This window comes from Temnothorax nylanderi, unplaced genomic scaffold (genome assembly GCF_030848795.1).
Source record: "Temnothorax nylanderi isolate EJ_2023f unplaced genomic scaffold, tnyl_v1.0 TNYL_tig0198_pilon, whole genome shotgun sequence".
NCBI classification, from domain to species: Eukaryota; Metazoa; Arthropoda; class Insecta; order Hymenoptera; family Formicidae; genus Temnothorax; species Temnothorax nylanderi.
The window spans coordinates 180,725-197,500 of NW_027249260.1; the positions used below are offsets into that span (position 1 = coordinate 180,725).

The window sequence follows — 16,776 nt, forward strand, 5'->3', positions numbered from 1 at the left end:
AATTGTCTTCTTAAAAAAAAAATATATATATATATATATATATATATACATATACCTATATAGATAATTCATATTTTGTGAAATATTTAACTGCACAAATGCGTTATTCCAAACAAATAGATATGTAGATATCAGTGGATGCAATTACTTGGTTCACGTCGAGGATAAATTCATAATTCTGAGTTTGAATTACGAATTGTTCTTACATGCTCTCTTTACAATGTTTACGTCTAGACGTTTACGCGTTTACGATTAGGCTACGCGTTAAGGAAAGGAGGCATACATTTTGAAGCCTAGCTACAGCTGTTCTAAATTGATAACAAGATCGTATACTGACGATTTAATTAGCGACGAATGATCTACGCTTATTGACTTTAACGATTGATGATAACTGTTCATTCTTAGTACAGAGAAACGAAAAATAATTAAATAAATAAAGTTTTCATACAGGATAATAAAAGTAAATGTTTAAATGCATAACATAGATAATATAGATATGTATTGGAGAGTTGAATTTATAACGCGATCACTCTATGCTGTTTTATTGGCAGTTGTTAACAATTAAATTTTTGTAAGCTCCATTGGTTTTGTAAATTATACTGTTTTAAATTCTTCGCTCTATATTATTTTATACTAATATTTTATAATAATATTTCCTAATAATATATTGCAAATGTGAACTATATTATCACAAATAATTTCTATATTGTCAATGGTACATAAATACATAAGTATATTGTACAACAGTAAGTTATAAGTCAGTTTTCACCAAAACGTTGGGAAGTGAATAGTTTTATTTTTTAAACAAAAATCTGAAGTACGAAACTTTTCCTAATAATAAAATTTTCATATCTCAAGTATCTGAAATTTTCATATCTCAAATATCTGAAGTACTCTCATTTGTAATGTATCTCATGATGTAGAAATGATAATGAATTCTTCTTATTGTTAGATATTTTTTAGATAGAAATATACCTTATTACTTGACATATTGTAAAAATTGTAAAAATCACTGCAATAAAGATATTTACATAATTTTATTATTTTCATGTCGTGCTACGCACGATAGACATAAGTGCATTGCTTGAAAAATGACGCGAATACGTTTAACTCATTGCGTTTAATTAATCAAAATATGTAGATAATAGAATGGATGGAGTATATATTTAGTCGTATTATAAATACAAAGCTTTATGATCCACTAGACAATTGTAAATCTCGCAAATTGGCACACGAACGAAACGTCAACTCGTTTTAATCAAATTTACAAATGACGAATGTGATAAGCAAATTACGTTTAAATCATTAACAAATTTAAAGCACAGTACAAAATACATTCGAATTTATGCGAAGATATATTATCACAAAAATAAAACGATATTATAAAATTTTCATTCTTTGTCGTTTTGATTCGTGTGTAAAAAAAGTAAATTGTGCCAAATATTCAACTTTATTCACTTAAATTCATTTACAATCGTCAATCGTGGACGTTGAGTACTTGCGCGAACTAATAGGAGGTTTATTGTTTGCATCGTCATATTCAATGGATATGGTGGTGACAGGATGGCTCGTACTGCTACCCGTTCAATCGACTCTTGCTACGCACATGACAATGCAAAGTGCCTCGGATACGCGTGCTACATAACAACTACCAAAACAAAATTTAGTCACGAAATATTTAATATTTATATTATAAAATAAACACATATGCCAAATATTTAATTTATATTCTTCTGAAATTAATTTTGTTAAATAAACTATTATTACAGACTTCGCACTTTGTGAATTTGTTACCATTGTTTAAAGTAACCATTAATTCCGTTCGATAACTATTAATTGTGAAAACGTTTTACACAATCTTTAATTTCGCTGAAAGCTTTACCAATTCCAATAACAAATAATCAAATAAATTCAGTTTCCACACATTATAATCAAATCAAATATTAAAATGCACAACATAGAAAATCTATATACATACATATAAATATAAATATAAATATATATAGTTTATAATAGATTCTTCCTAATGCTGTTTTACTGGCAGCAGTTAATAACTATATGCTCTTTTTATTTTGTAAATCATTATTTTAAATTATCATATTATTTGGGATTCTTCAGCAGCTCCATTATTTTATTATAATGCATTACAAATGTGAATTTGCATGATATTATCACGCATGATTTCTATATTGTCAACAGCACGCAATTCAGCTTTCACTGGACCGTCTCTAGGGAAGCGAGTTGTTTCATATCACTACTCGAAGTTGATAAAAATAAATTATATATTATATTTTAATTATATATTATAATATTTAATCACACATAAATTGTGCACTATTTCTTATAAAAAAAAATTCTTGATAACAAAACTTTTTGAGACTTTTCGTGATAATAAAATTTTCATCCAATATTCCCATTTGCGATGTACTTTATGCTGCTATAAAAACGGTAATACACATTTTCTTTAGATACGTTATATAAACAATATCTAAATTTTATTCGACAATCATGTATATCAAATAATATAATTATTGTTATCAACTCAACGTAATAAGTAAAGATATTAAATTAAAATTGTTTTCAATGCTCTCTCGAGTGCTCCTCTCAAATATATTCAGTATAACTCAGTTTAATAAATAAATAAATTCGTGTTTTCTGTATTTCAACGATGTAAATCCGGGTTGAATTGAGAACTTATAAAGTTACAGAACACTTACCTGTACACGTTGCGTCGTACACAGTAAGTTCACAGATTGCCTTGAAAATAAAAGCCGGAAAATCAACATATGCAAAGATCGGGAGAGATGCATGCACGATTGCAACTGTGCTGATGATGAGTCTGGCATGCCCTTACCTCTCCGCCCTACACAGATTTTAAGGGAATTTCCTCGTGAAGAAAGAAGCAGGGGATCGAAGGTTTAGAAATTTGTGCGTTTATTAGTGAAGACGATGTTCGAGCAATCTCACCGCTTAATTTCATCGACGATGCCGACGCGAGGCCTCCGGAAGTCGCGTTGAGGTCCTAAATGAACAGCCCTGCTGATGAGAGAAGAGGAGAGAACGACGAGTCCGAGTGCCTTCGACGAAGACATTTAACTTCTATATCACAAAATTTCTATATCACATACTTCTTGCGACTTGCTTGCAAAAGTTGCAGCAAAGAAAAATCAACGAAACAAGGTTTTATAATAATAAATATAATAATAAGGATAGTCGCAAAATAGCAGTAATAATGATAATTATTTTATAACAATATAATAACGACATATAATAACGACGACGCTAATAATAAGATAATATTGCATTTACAAGTCTTCAAAGGGACATTTACGCTTATTTATATCGTTGTCGCTCTACCCTCTTCTCTCTCTATCTAATCGCGCAATTCTCACTGCTTACGATCTTCACTGTATCACGTTCGTCTTTGGTGCTACGCGAGTATGGTGTCGAGTATGCTAGAACTAAGATCGATTTGAGATCTTTATTAGATACCGCGTCTTTCGTGTTTTCGGTCGCGGCGGACGGGCTGTCCTCGCGTCGAACAAAGAATCGAAAATTAAAAAGACTCAGGCGTCTCACCCTCTCACATTCTCTCTCACGGTTACTCTCGCACGCTCGCATTCGGCACCTATGTGTGGAACATAGCACATATTTTTTTCTGTATATTTATATATATATTTTTTCTCTCTTTATATTTATATATATATATATATATTTATATATTTATATTTATAATCATTAATCCTTCGTTCATTATACCTATCTATATATTATCTACAGGGCAGTAGCCAAACGCTGACTGACTGTGCGAACTGCGAGTGTGTCGCTTGTGCTATCCGCTCGCGACGATACCGACGATTTCGATTTGACTAGAGAGACGCACGCTCATACATCGTCTCATATTTCCCGATCACGATGATCCTCGGGAAAGCAAGCGCGTCTTTTGTTATGTGTTATGTATTATGGTTGGCATGTTTTCTACCTGTCGCGACGTGTACCGTCTATGTCGCAAGTGGAGATCGCGCGGGCGCGCCGCGATGCGCTCGAAATTCTATCGCTCTCTTGGTCGTTTTATAGCGCGGCAAATATTATGTACGTCGTCCATCGATGCGTTCCAGTAAATTCCTGAGAGTATATTGTTTCGCGAGGGAAAGAAAAAAACCGAAAGAAGTACGTAAGTAATACGAGTCTCTTGAGCTTGCGATACCCCGGTTGCGGTCTCGGCCGAGCGTCGTTTTATCTTCCCGATATCGTAACGCAGAAATCGGTCTCACGACGTGAGACGAGATGCTAACAGTGGCGGCAAGTTTACATCCGACATTCATTTTGCGTGATTTGTGTCTGACATAAGTATGGACGCCAGAGGAGTTTCTTCGGGACATTACTTTATATTAAGCTGGCTATTAATCTTTGCGTTTAACATTAGTTAGGTGTTGGGCTGATATTTCACGTGTCGTGCGACAAATTTTTCAAGCATGTTGATTGGTTGCGAAGTAGAAAAGTTCTCGAGCCTCTAGAAATCCACTATCTTGTAGCCAATCAGTACGCTTGTCATACGACATATGAAATATCAGCCTTACCCCGTATTTCTTCATTTTGTGGTATTCTGAGACGACTCTCCAGCGCTTACATTACTTACCATTGTCAAACACAGAGTGCTATGCACTATACATACTGCAATAGATCTCAGATGTAAACATATTACGGTGAACATTCGTGTGAACTTCTGTAAGCAGAGGATAAACCCGAAGGCAAAGTATATATCGTTCGAGTCGAAGCGCATCGCGGTCGAAAGGAAATTTTGATGATAAGCGGGCGCCGCGGCGCGAACGATGTTAACTTTTCGATCGTGATTACAAACGTCGATAACGTCGCTCGAGTGTCTCATCGTGTACTCCCTCTTTTATTTTATTTTTATTTTATTTTAAATTCTATTCCGTACTTATACTTATAACTAGTGTTAAAAGATGCATCCGCACCGCGACGCCTCGCCATTTCTCACATCGAACGCCTCTTCCGTTAAATTTCTTTCTTTCTCTCTCTTTTTCTCTCTTCCCACGTTTCTCCTGTTTCATTGCTCTCGTCGACGCATCAACGATGATGGTTCAATTTCGATGCGACAGCCTCGACTTTTCGCGCGATTTTAAGGGACATTTGGTATTTTTTCTTCTCGTATTTAGGCCCTTTTCTTCCACGATTGCGCGTTTCCGCGTGACGATGACTAGATTCTATACGAGCGTACGTTGCTTTGCGTCAGCGTGGGTATGTGTGTGCGTGTCTCTGTACACGTATATATATATATATATATGAGGCATTCTCGTTGAAATTTTCACACTTTCACTCTGACTTATTGCAATAATTTTGACAATTTTTTGCCGAAAAGTATTTTGAAAAAGAGAAGACACCGTATTTTTTGGTTTGGACCTACGATCAATATTTCCAACAGTGTAATTTTTGTAAAAATTGAATTTTTTGGTAACTCTACTTTTTAAACGGTAATATCTTGGAAATGTTCAATCCTATCAGGTGAAATTTGTTCAGTTCAAAATGAATTACATAATGTATACATTCTCTTTAATTTTTGAACAGTCTAAAATTGTATTATACGATGTTAAAGAGCTTTAGACTGTCCAAAAATTAAAAAGAATATATATACATCATGTAATTTATTTTAAACTGAACAAATTTTATCCGAGCGGTTTTTTGATAAGATTGAACATTTCAAAGATATTAACGTTTTAAAAGGTAGAGTTACCGAAAAATTCAATTTTTATAAAAATTACACTGGAAATACTGATCGTAGGTCCAAACCAAAAAATACGTGTCTTCTCTTTTTCAGAATACTTCTCGGAAAAAATATTGTCCAAATTATTGCAGTAGGTCAGGGTGAAAATATGAAAATTTCAGCGAGAATGCCTCACATATATACATGTATATATATGTATATATACGTGCGTGTGTTGCGTATTCATGTGTGCGTATGCATGTGATTCGTGTCGATTGAATGTCATTCTTTTCTTTGGTGATCGTCAAATTAGTTGACTTCAACGCACGTTCGATCTTTGGTGTGTTCTCGCTGGCAGTAGCTCAATATCCGCCATGGGGATGACGCAGAAGTGGCGAAGATCCCTGTCCATCGGTAATCCGTAAAAGTATGATGAAAGCGAACGATTCGAGGTATCCTTAGCAATAATTTTCGAAGAGAGATTCCCTTTGTCTCTCCCTTTCTCTTTCTCGATACTCTCCTCGTTTTTTTTTTTTTTGATAAATACGATTTCGCGACCTCGTCCTTCCCGAGGAGGAAAACTCGCGGACTACCGTTGATTATAGAAAAGTGCGCGCGATAAAAAATGCATTATGATACGTTACCCTGAAGTTACAGCGGGCTGTATGACGATGTTAACTCGATTCTCCCCCATCTATGGAAGGTAAATGTCGCAGAACGAGAGAGATATAAAGAGAAAAAGAAGGAAAGAGAAAGAAAGAGACAGAAGAGAGAGAGAGAGAGAGAGAGAGAGAGAGAGAGAGAGAGAGAGAGAGAGAGAGAGAGAGAGAGAGAGAGAGAGAGAGAGAGAGAGAGAGAGAGAGAGAGAGAGAGAGAGAGAAAAGAAGGGAGAGAAAGAGAGCAAACGGTAAGTTCGATCTTGAGCAGATTAAACCTATCTTCACGAAGACACGCGACATTTTCGACGAGTTCTTGCTACGCGCGTTAATCTTAAGATCACAGGAGACACAATCGCCATAAAATATGTCCGGGATCAATTGCGTCCTGAGAGAGGGATAAATATCCATTATTCTGAAAGCTCAATTCGCGAGCTTGCAGAGTATGTCCGTCCGCGGAAAAATGCGTGTTCTCGGAATTTCGGTCGAATACATATGACTAGAAATATATGTAGCGATTATCTCTTCAACATCAAACGCATCAGCTAATTATAGTTATGTATTACATTGTGAGCATCTCGTTTCGTCGAACGTACCAGACTTAAATCAAATAGTCAGCCTCTTTCAGTCTGCTTGGCCTGTGGCAAATTGAGTTAGAATCATATCGTTCACATTTTACATGCGCGAATTTAATTAATAAGAATAACCCAGAATGTTTTTCCAATTTTTCCTTTGTACTTGCTGAGAAATAGAAGAGGATATCTCGACTATTTGTAATCGCTCGTGAAAGACATAAGGTATGTGATTCAAATCGAATTAGCTTTTAAGCCGAGAAGAGCGAAAGAGAAAGGGGAAGCTCGCGAGCCTCCGTTCGAGCTTTTGAGTTACAATTACAACGAGGGTAGATTGCGAGGCTCGAAGAGCGATGGACACGGAAGGATCGATGGTGTTCGCGTTTGGTGCCCGCCATCCCTGTGCGATCGCGTGACCTTCCTTTCTCCGGCTACGATCCACCGTCCCGCGTGCATGCGCTCTGCACCGAACTCCTGAAAGTGGAACGCCGCGATTTGTGATCTACGCGACCGACTGCGATCGCGATCTCGTCGTACGTTCAGTCCATCATCATCATCATTATCATTATCATCATCATCGGTGTCGTAATGGCTCGCGTGCAATGGCGAGCGCGATTACATGGCCCCGTTGCGCCTTCGCGTGGAAGAGCGAATCACTGAACAAGCTCCCGACTTCCGTGCGAGTGATCTGACGCGACCAGAAAGCTCGTCGTCCACCCGAGGGGATGGAGATTCCCTCCTGCGAGGGATTAGCTTCGTCAGCCATGTCCGCTCGGGCGATTCCTCGCCTCGACGGAGGCTCTCCGACGAGGAGGGTGTTGCGAAACCTTTGCCGAACGGTTCGGCCGATCGTGACTTTGATGAAGGTGCTTGATTTTAGAGGTCTTGGTCCGCGCTCCCGACGTCTCTGGACCATCACGATCACGATTACGTCGTCCCTCGTTTGCTCTTCGCCTTACCACTATGCTCCTGCCCAGTGCTCGGGCTGGGCGGAGCGCTGTTATTCATTCTGGCCACCCTTCGATAAATCTCGCTGTTGACGAATCGCGGATACGAGTCCCGGTGCATGAGGGTGTAGATTTGCAGCTGTGCTTCGTCGAAGGTGTGCGGCGTAGGCTCCACCATGTTGCGGTTCACAATTTCCCGCACTCGCGAGTCCAGACTCACCTGCAAAAAACACAATCGACAAAGAAAATGGGTTAATAAAAATTCTTGTAACATATTTATGATTACATGTATGTGAAAATATCTTGCGAAACTGCAACTCGTTATATTGTTCTTAAGTCTTAACTTACAAATCACTGTTCGCATGCAATTCACATTTTTTCCCATAAAACATTAAAATCTTGTTCTACGATAGTTTATTATCTATATCGTATAATTCTACGATGTTTCTCTGTATGATAATGTGTAATACAATTTTTAAAGTTGCATTTTATTCTTTTAATTGATTACATAAATATAACTTTTTAGAAACAGACAAACTTAATACCTCAAAAATAAAGATAAATAGGCCGAATATGCCAGTCCTTTGACCAATTTTGCAACAATTTTTCTTTATCACAAAAATGGCGAAGTATCGATATGTTCAAAGCTGTAAACAGTGTAAACAATGATGAAAAAAACTTTCTGAGAATTATAGGCCACAGTATGTATACGAGGTACCTTTAGCACGATCTTTTTTATGTTATCTCGTAAAATTATGTAGGTGATTGCAATAATGCACGGAATTGTACGTGCACTGTACAATTTGCCGTAATGTTCGAATGGCAAAAGAAGGTTCGTGCATTCGCCCCGTTTGGGTGAATAAGTCGTTAAAGCGGTCACTAGGTCACTAGGTCAGTCGGTTAATATGAAAGAAATCAGTCACGCGCATTCGCAGAGCTTTTCTCAAACAAAACATTACATTGCAAAAGTACATCCCTCTTCACTTCAAACTGCATTTAATTTTACTGCCTCGTTTTTCTAATTCTCGCGCGTTCGTACACTCGATTTTTCGCATCTCGATAAAATGGCGTAATTAGATAATACATAACGTTATCGATTCTATCGTCAAAGCTAACAGCCCTGGAAGCGTAGGAATTATTTTGTTACGAAATTTATAAGTTCTTATGATGCATCGCTATTCAAAGTAGCAGATACTGATCGCATGACGCTGTACATGCTATTTATATTAACTAAATGGATGGTCACGTTAGAAACTGTTTATATATTTCTAGGAATTGATACAATCTCTACTTCGATCGAATGTAGGTACTATAATGTATCATAGCACCAGAATGTATCATAATGTACCATAAATGTACTTTCAAGTGTCACGTAAAATAATTGTAACTATACTTAATTCACATAGTCATATATTGAGGATACTTATACGAATGTATATATATGACTTTATTATTTATACTATTTTGAAGTAATATGTCGTTATTTTATATAAATAGCATTTACTACTTTCTATCTTACTATAAATAAAAATTTATTAAAACTATCTAACAATTGCGAAAAAAAAGAACAGCAACAAATTGAAATAACCGATTCAAAAAGACTTTACAATTGCTAAATAAATTAAAAGAAAAGGAACATGAAAATATATAAAGAATATACAAATTTGTTTCAAAACAAATACTAGCTTTAACTATCGTTAGTAATTATATATTAATAGTAATAAAAATATCTTTTATCCCTATTTTTTACAAGAAAACTATAATTATGCCATTTTTTATAATTGTACATGTAAATAATAAATCAGCGATTATTTACTAGCTCCTCCTAAATGTCTCAATCGAGTCACGATTACGATTACTTATCACGAATAAGTGCGAGAGATTAAGAGTCTACTCACTTCTTTTGGCGATAGTATGGATATGTAATCCTCGTAAATGTAGCGCGCCTTTTCCTCGATCGTCTCAGGATTGCTCTCCCTTTTGAGTTGCTCGCAGGCAAGCCAGAAGGCGATGTTCTCCTCGCTGTACTCGCTCACGAGGAACTCTCTGAAGAGCTTGCGGCCGGCGGCGCTCTTCATTAGTTTGTCGAAGGACGAGCCCCAGACCCGGACCTCCTCCAAGCTGCAGCGCTCCAGACCGCCGTCGAGGCCGTCGAGTCCGTCGAGACCGTTACCCGCACCTGCACCCGCGAAGTCGGTGACGCTGATACCGCTGCCATGCTCACCGCCGACACCGGCATTGCCCTTTTTCTTGCCCTGATCGCCCGCACCGGTACCCGTCGAATTACCGCCGACTGCCGCCAAACTGAGACGACAGCGCACGTTAGAACCATCTTATAGGTTTCTCATTATCGTTAACAACGTGTGAAAACGTAGAATTATGCGAAATAATCGAGACTGTTAAATGAATAGGCTGATACGATGATTCCATGATTAATTTCTATGACGAAAAATTACCAACTATTTCACGTTTGAATCGCGTTCGAAAAGAAGCATGTACGTATCTATGTATAATATGTACTTAAATTTTGCTTATTACTGCAAAGGAATAATTAAAAATAATAATTCATTGTACATTTCTTGTTGTGCAATCGCTCTAATCTACTTTACGTTACAATTGTAACAGTAGATCTGATCGATTCTATTATCAATCAGATTGAAATTTATCACAGATTATCGTGTCGATATTGGTGTCGAGGTTGAAGATCATAAACCATCGTGTTAATTATAATTATACGATTATACGATTGTAGAGGGACGAGCAAGGAGCGAGGGGAAAATGAATATCAAACTCGGTAGCCTCGGGAAATGAAGATATAAAATGAGTGGCTAATGGAGGAGTGTAATCCGGCGGACACGCACACAAATGCAATAGGAAATAATAATAGGCAACTAACGTCAAGATAACTAATTTAATTGAGACACCGCGGATAACGTGAGACACAAAGAGATGTGAACGAGCGGCATCGAATCGTGACAGAAAATATTAGTCGTGTCGATAACAGGCCCAGAACCGGGTCATTGAAAGGCCGATTCTTTGTGCTTGATAACGCAGCTGTACTATGGTGTTTGCGAATCACAATCACAACTGTGGAAATAAATGGCGATTCTGAACGGTTTACGCGACTTGGTCAGTTGGCAAATAACAAAAATGACTGTTTCTCTACTGGCTGCCATCTGAATCAATCAGACCTGCATTGATTTCTAAAAGTTTTTCCACTTGACTGAATAAGAGAATAATATTTGGTAATTTTATATTTCTTACGTGCTACAAGCGTTTGTTGTAAAGTATTAGAGTCTACCATTTTATTTGATTAATTTTACAAACAACTGTAAAATTATCGCGTGTTTGCAGGCTTATTAATTTTTTCATTATTATTCATTTTTACGTCAACAGTGATTTCTTTTAAAAATATTTCTCAGTTATAGCTATAATATAACAACTAATAAAATAGACAACCACAGTGATTTCATTGTCAGACATGTTATTGCTTTCGAATGAAGCTTTGTACTGTTATCGAGGGTGCATTTGCCCTCGAGGGTTAAGGAAAAATATAACGTTGCGCAACATGAAGCAAGTAGAAAATTTTATAGTGCTAAATCAGAGAAATTGTTATATTTCAAAATACGGATTTTTCGAATGATTCCTATATATTAGTATAACGAAACAGTTAAGAGTACACGGTCATGTTTTCTCGTGGTAGGTATAGCAATTCAGGAAATGTCGTTGCACCTCAGATAAACTCTTTCGCGTCGATGCCAGCCCAGAATGAGTAGGTTACGCGTATAATCTGCAAAGATGGTTCGCGTAGGAAGGACGCGTGGTATGTGCATAACCCCGTTTCTGTCAGCCGTAATACGTGCATTACGATAGAGCATCATCATCGACATAACAAACAAGCAGCATTATATTAACGCACACAGTCCGTGGCCTGCTTACCATTTATTCCTACTTGTGGCATGAAACACAGAAAGGCAATATGTAGGTACGTCTGCACGGTAATAAATGGATCACACGCGAGAGTTTAAAGACAATGGACCGATATCGTTTCAATGCCGAGAGGTTCAGTAGATGAAGTAAGCATGAAAATAGCCGCGCGATAACGATAATAGCGCGTTACTCGTTTTCATCTACCTTATGTTAGTGATTACAATGAAAACTCTTTGCGTAGACTTTTCAGTAACTCGCCATCGCGAGTACGTAAGGTAAATGTACCAATGCCGGGACACTTAAGACCTATGTTTGGATACCTTTATCATCTTAGTTTATAAATAAGTATAACGCGAATCAAAATCAAAGATAAAAATATAATGCAAGAAAAATATTATCTTTGATTCTTTGATTTTAATTCGCGTTATAACTTATTTAAGGACTAAAATGATAAAAATGTCCAGACATAGGTACGTGTCCAGGTACATTTACCTTGATCACAGACCGAGAGACTGAAGTCACTTCGCGCGATTCGGAGATCTATCTTTTGTTTATTAACGATTTGTCCATTGTCGTATATAAATCATCGAGTATCATTCTTCATAATTTAATAAAACGTTTCGTACATCGGTGCGCTGTCCGTTTCACGGAGTTGAATCAATGTAAAACGTCAATATAAACGTTATGAAAAGACGAAACGAATTTCGAATAAAAATGTAAGAGACGGCAAGAATATTTGATTTTTTAAGATTTAAAAAAAGATTATCAAGATTTTCTGCTTTAATAAACAAAAGTCTGGCTCGTGTTTGCAAAGCAATTAGAAAGGACGCGGGACAATAAACGAGCAAAACAAAATTTATCGTATTGTTCTAATATCTAATCACCTGTTTTGTTCGTTTATTATCCCGCGTCCTTTCCAGTTGATTTTCTGCTTTAAATAATTCTGCTCTAAATAATTACTGAAAGTGTTAGATTGACATTACAAAAGAACAAGAAGCCGTTGCTCGACTATTGTGCCAGCAATTTCCTTTAGATCAATCGCATCGATGTACGAGATGTGATCGGGCAGGATCGATAATACCACGAGCAACTGCAGCAACAGCACCAGCATAGGCAACAGTTGTCCTTCTTCGATCGGCCCGTGAATCCGGCCGCTTGACGTTGCTGTTGCTGCGACTGCTGCTGCGACGCGGGCGCCTGTTGCTGCTGCTGCTGCGACTGCTGCTGCTGCTGAGACGATTGTTGCGGATTACTATGCTGCATCGTGGACCCCGAGGCCTGGCCTTGGTTCTGTGCACGGAGGCGGCAACCACCAGCTACACCTTCGCCGCCTGTCCCGTGACTAACGCCAATCCCCATTGCGGTTGCACCGAGTCCACTCGACATCTGGAAGCGACATCCGCCCTCTGAATCCGCACACCACGTGCGAACGAGCTTATCCTGATGCTAAGAATAGTTCTACTAAATCAGTGGTTTCCGGAACACAATGGACCACTTGTCGGCTTTGTGATTTGTTTACGCAAGGTGGCTGACATTGAATCTTTTTAGAAACACACTCTCGAATATAGACTAATAATATGAGATTCTTCAACGCTAGTATTGCGCACATTTAGTGCACATATTAGGGTACAAAGAGTTAAATTATATTTTATAATTATAATAATTTAATTGCGTATGCGAAAAAAATTATCATTTTTTAAATATCAATGTTTAATTTATCATTAAAATGTAACAGACATTTTTATTGCAAGTCAAAATTATATTGATTATAAAATTCGTGGAAATAACTTGGAAAAGTTTTGGGAGGGAAACAGAATTGTTATATGTCGAAAGTAGAGTTCAATTAAGCATTTAGCACGAGAACTGCAATCATCAAGTTCCCATTTAAAATTGTTCATAAATCATAAATCCTAAGAAGAGAATAGGACAATCTACTCGTGTGGCAACACGATAAAGTTAAGCTTAAATCAAAATAAGCTGGTTGTACGATAATTGACACATAAGCCTTCAAAAAGCAACCAATTAGTTCGGATACGATTGTCGTACGCTCAGCTGCACGTATCGATTGGCTTGTATTTTCAGCGCGGCCCGGCGATGGCGATATCGAAGTGAGAGATGTAGCTGGAGATTTATTATTCTTCCGTTCGCTGTTCCATTCGAGGTCTCCGGTATTTAAAATTCATGATCGCCAGACGGCTGAGCTGACCGATATTGGATTCCCGGAGAAAGTCTAAGGAGAGGATTAAACCCTTAATGCCATATTTAAGAACGCGATCTCAATTCGAAATCAGTATTTCCGAGCATTTCTTAGTAAGTTTTGACATTACTCAATTGCAGTTTTGCTTTTACGTTTTAGAGCAAATCGATAAATTAATCTAGTTTATTTTCGCGTTGTATTTTTTTCTCCTTTTTTAAAATTACGCAAAAGACATATTATAGCGACAAAAAATATCAACGGGAAGACCACCGATATTTTATTGTAAGTACGATATGTTGAATCAAAATCAATATTCGAGAATCTCAAATATCACTAAAGTCTTGATGCAATTCGCATAGTTATGAATTCTCTCTTCTCATATTTTACGAAAGAGAGGTATCTAAATAGACGAACGAAATTCTGAGCACATAAATTTATTCTAGCATCGAAACCTCGCGATTCTCGCGAAAATATTCAAGCGCGGCTTATCCATTTTCTTTCGTAACCCAAAAGAGATTCGCGGAACGAAGTTTGGGTATATGCCTGCACATGCACGTAGCCGCGTGCGGCCCTTTATTTTTACACCGTGTTGTATATCGATGACCCGTTCTCCGTGCGGCCTCGCGCGATAACGACTACATCGGACAGAGTCGCTTATAGGGAATGTGGGTAGAGGTTGATAAACAGCGAGCACTGGCGTAAAGTATACACGTGTATCCGCGAGTAAACGTGGTGGTGCATACGAATGAGCCGCGTGAAGATGAGAGGGAAGAGAGAGAAAGAGATGGGGAAAAGGAAGAGAGAAAAACAGATACGAAACAATTGGGATAGGAAATCGAAATTAGACAATCGAGGTCGTAGAGATTGGGAAGAGAAACTGTCGTTTGATCGCCTACAGTCGCTTATAGCGCGATATAAATCGGACACGGATTTACGCGAGCGCGGTGATTTAGAGCGGTCAGGAAATAGAAGCCGGAAATCGGAGAGACCACGCGCAAAAACCACGTTTCGAGTGGCTGGCTCGTAAAAACACACCACGCGATTTATACACGAGGCGAATTCCAACCCGTATCTCAGGGTTCATCTTTTCGAAAACGAGACTTCAATTACGCGACAATATAACGATGCAAATTTCAATAATCTCCCAGCGCGATTTGTTTTGGCAGACATTATGGAAACAAGAGCCGTTGTTTATGGAGAACAGTGCGAAATTTAGGAAACATTTCGTGCTAGGCGATTAATTATAAGCTACGAATTTTGCAGTTAAGTTAGTTTCAAGATAGCTAGAATATAATAATAAAGATTTATATCTCAGTGACAAGAGCCATGTATCTGCAAAGTTGCGAGATCGTGTTAATATAATTAAATAAAAATAATTACATAAAAGTAGTATTGTCAATTAATCATCTATATTAGTTTTACAATGCTTAGAGAAATTAAATTTGATAGTTATTATTAATTAATTATAACAAAAATGAGAATAATAAGTAAATTCGGTGGTTATTATTAATTATAACAAAAACAAGAATAATAAGTAAATTATTTGCGTTAATTAATTATTATCGGTTTATCTTCAATAGTCATAAAAATTTGTATAGAAATGTGTATTTTTGTATGGAAGATGATTGACATTTTTTGATACAATTTTGGATGTTAATTTCTTTTCATAATGCCCTCAAATGCAAATACTGTCGCTGCGTTTAAAATGGTTCTGAAACGGCGATAGTGTTTACGCATAGGTGCATGTCAACATGTCAATGGCCCAATGGTGTGTTGGCTTCATGCAGCACGCAATCGCGAAGCACGTGCAAGCTGCAACCCCCGTTTTCCTCCTCGCAAGCTTCGCCCGATAATCCCGTGAATTTATTTCGATCGGAGCAAGCGTATGCGCATATCCATATAAATGAATTTGTTATGTCCCTACGTGAACATTGAACGAATGGCAAGCTGTAGATATTTCGAGCAACATTCTAACTAGTGATAATAGAGTTCTTGTTCATGTTATTACACTATGCTATTTCAGAATTAATTTGCAATAATCCAATTCTATATTGGGATAATTTAAGCACGGTTGAATGCAATCGGTTTTCAATATCCAATCCAGCCACGTTGTTTATTTGCACGTTACTAAATTAGAAAAGGCTTCATAAACTCCGAAAATTAGATCGTTAATTACGTTAGGCATATACGTAGGAATTTTTATACTGTTATAGCTTTTTTTTTAACTTTTCGTTCCACGGATTTAACTGCGATGTTCGCCATGTGCACACATTTGTATGAGAAATATCACTGCGTTCCATCGCGCCGTAAGTAAATCGAATTGGCTGCTGCAGTTAAATACCCTTCGAAGAAGATCAGCGCGACTCCATTACTATTTCGTGCTGAGTCTTTAATTCTTTTCTTAAGACAGACGTAACGAATGCAAGTATACGTTTACGTCTTGGCTCTTACCTCTATCATGTTCCATGCATTCGAAAGCGAGCCCAGCTCGCTTTCCGCGTCTTCAGGATCAACCTAATCGGCGCGTGACCGGCGCGGCGCCGAGATGCGAGGGTGCGGGTGCGGGCACGGCCGCGAATGCACCGTGCCCGCGTTCGCGAGTGTCCCTCCCGATATGCGGTCGTCCCTTTAGCCCGGTCCTCCCGCGGAGCCGCCTCGCCGGGCCTCGCCCGAAGCCCGCATGCTCCCAGCGCGCACCAGTGCCCCTCAGCTGAAACCGCGTAACAGCCCAGCGCACGAACCCTTCACG

At 38.0% G+C, this 16,776-nt stretch overlaps 1 protein-coding gene across 3 annotated transcripts in view; it reads right to left on the reverse strand.

Moving 5' to 3' along the window:
• Nucleotides 1-2,910: 2,910 nt before the first annotated feature.
• Dhit (Double hit) overlaps nt 2,911-16,776 on the reverse strand; it is a 16,213-nt gene continuing 2,347 nt past the window's right edge. The window contains exons 1-4 of one of the 3 annotated variants that reach the window (XM_071716939.1): nt 16,479-16,776; nt 12,915-13,276; nt 9,799-10,204; nt 2,911-8,120 (exon numbers count right to left, since the gene is read on the reverse strand). The exon at nt 16,479-16,776 is cut by the window's right edge and continues 2,347 nt beyond it. In XM_071716939.1, the coding sequence (XP_071573040.1) occupies nt 7,881-8,120; nt 9,799-10,204; nt 12,915-13,276; nt 16,479-16,487 (1,017 nt within the window). In that variant the 5' untranslated portion in view covers nt 16,488-16,776 and the 3' untranslated portion in view covers nt 2,911-7,880. Of the gene's footprint in view, nt 8,121-9,798; nt 10,205-12,911; nt 13,277-16,478 lie in introns of all 3 variants that reach the window. The other 2 variants (XM_071716938.1, XM_071716940.1) reach the window with 2 other exon arrangements.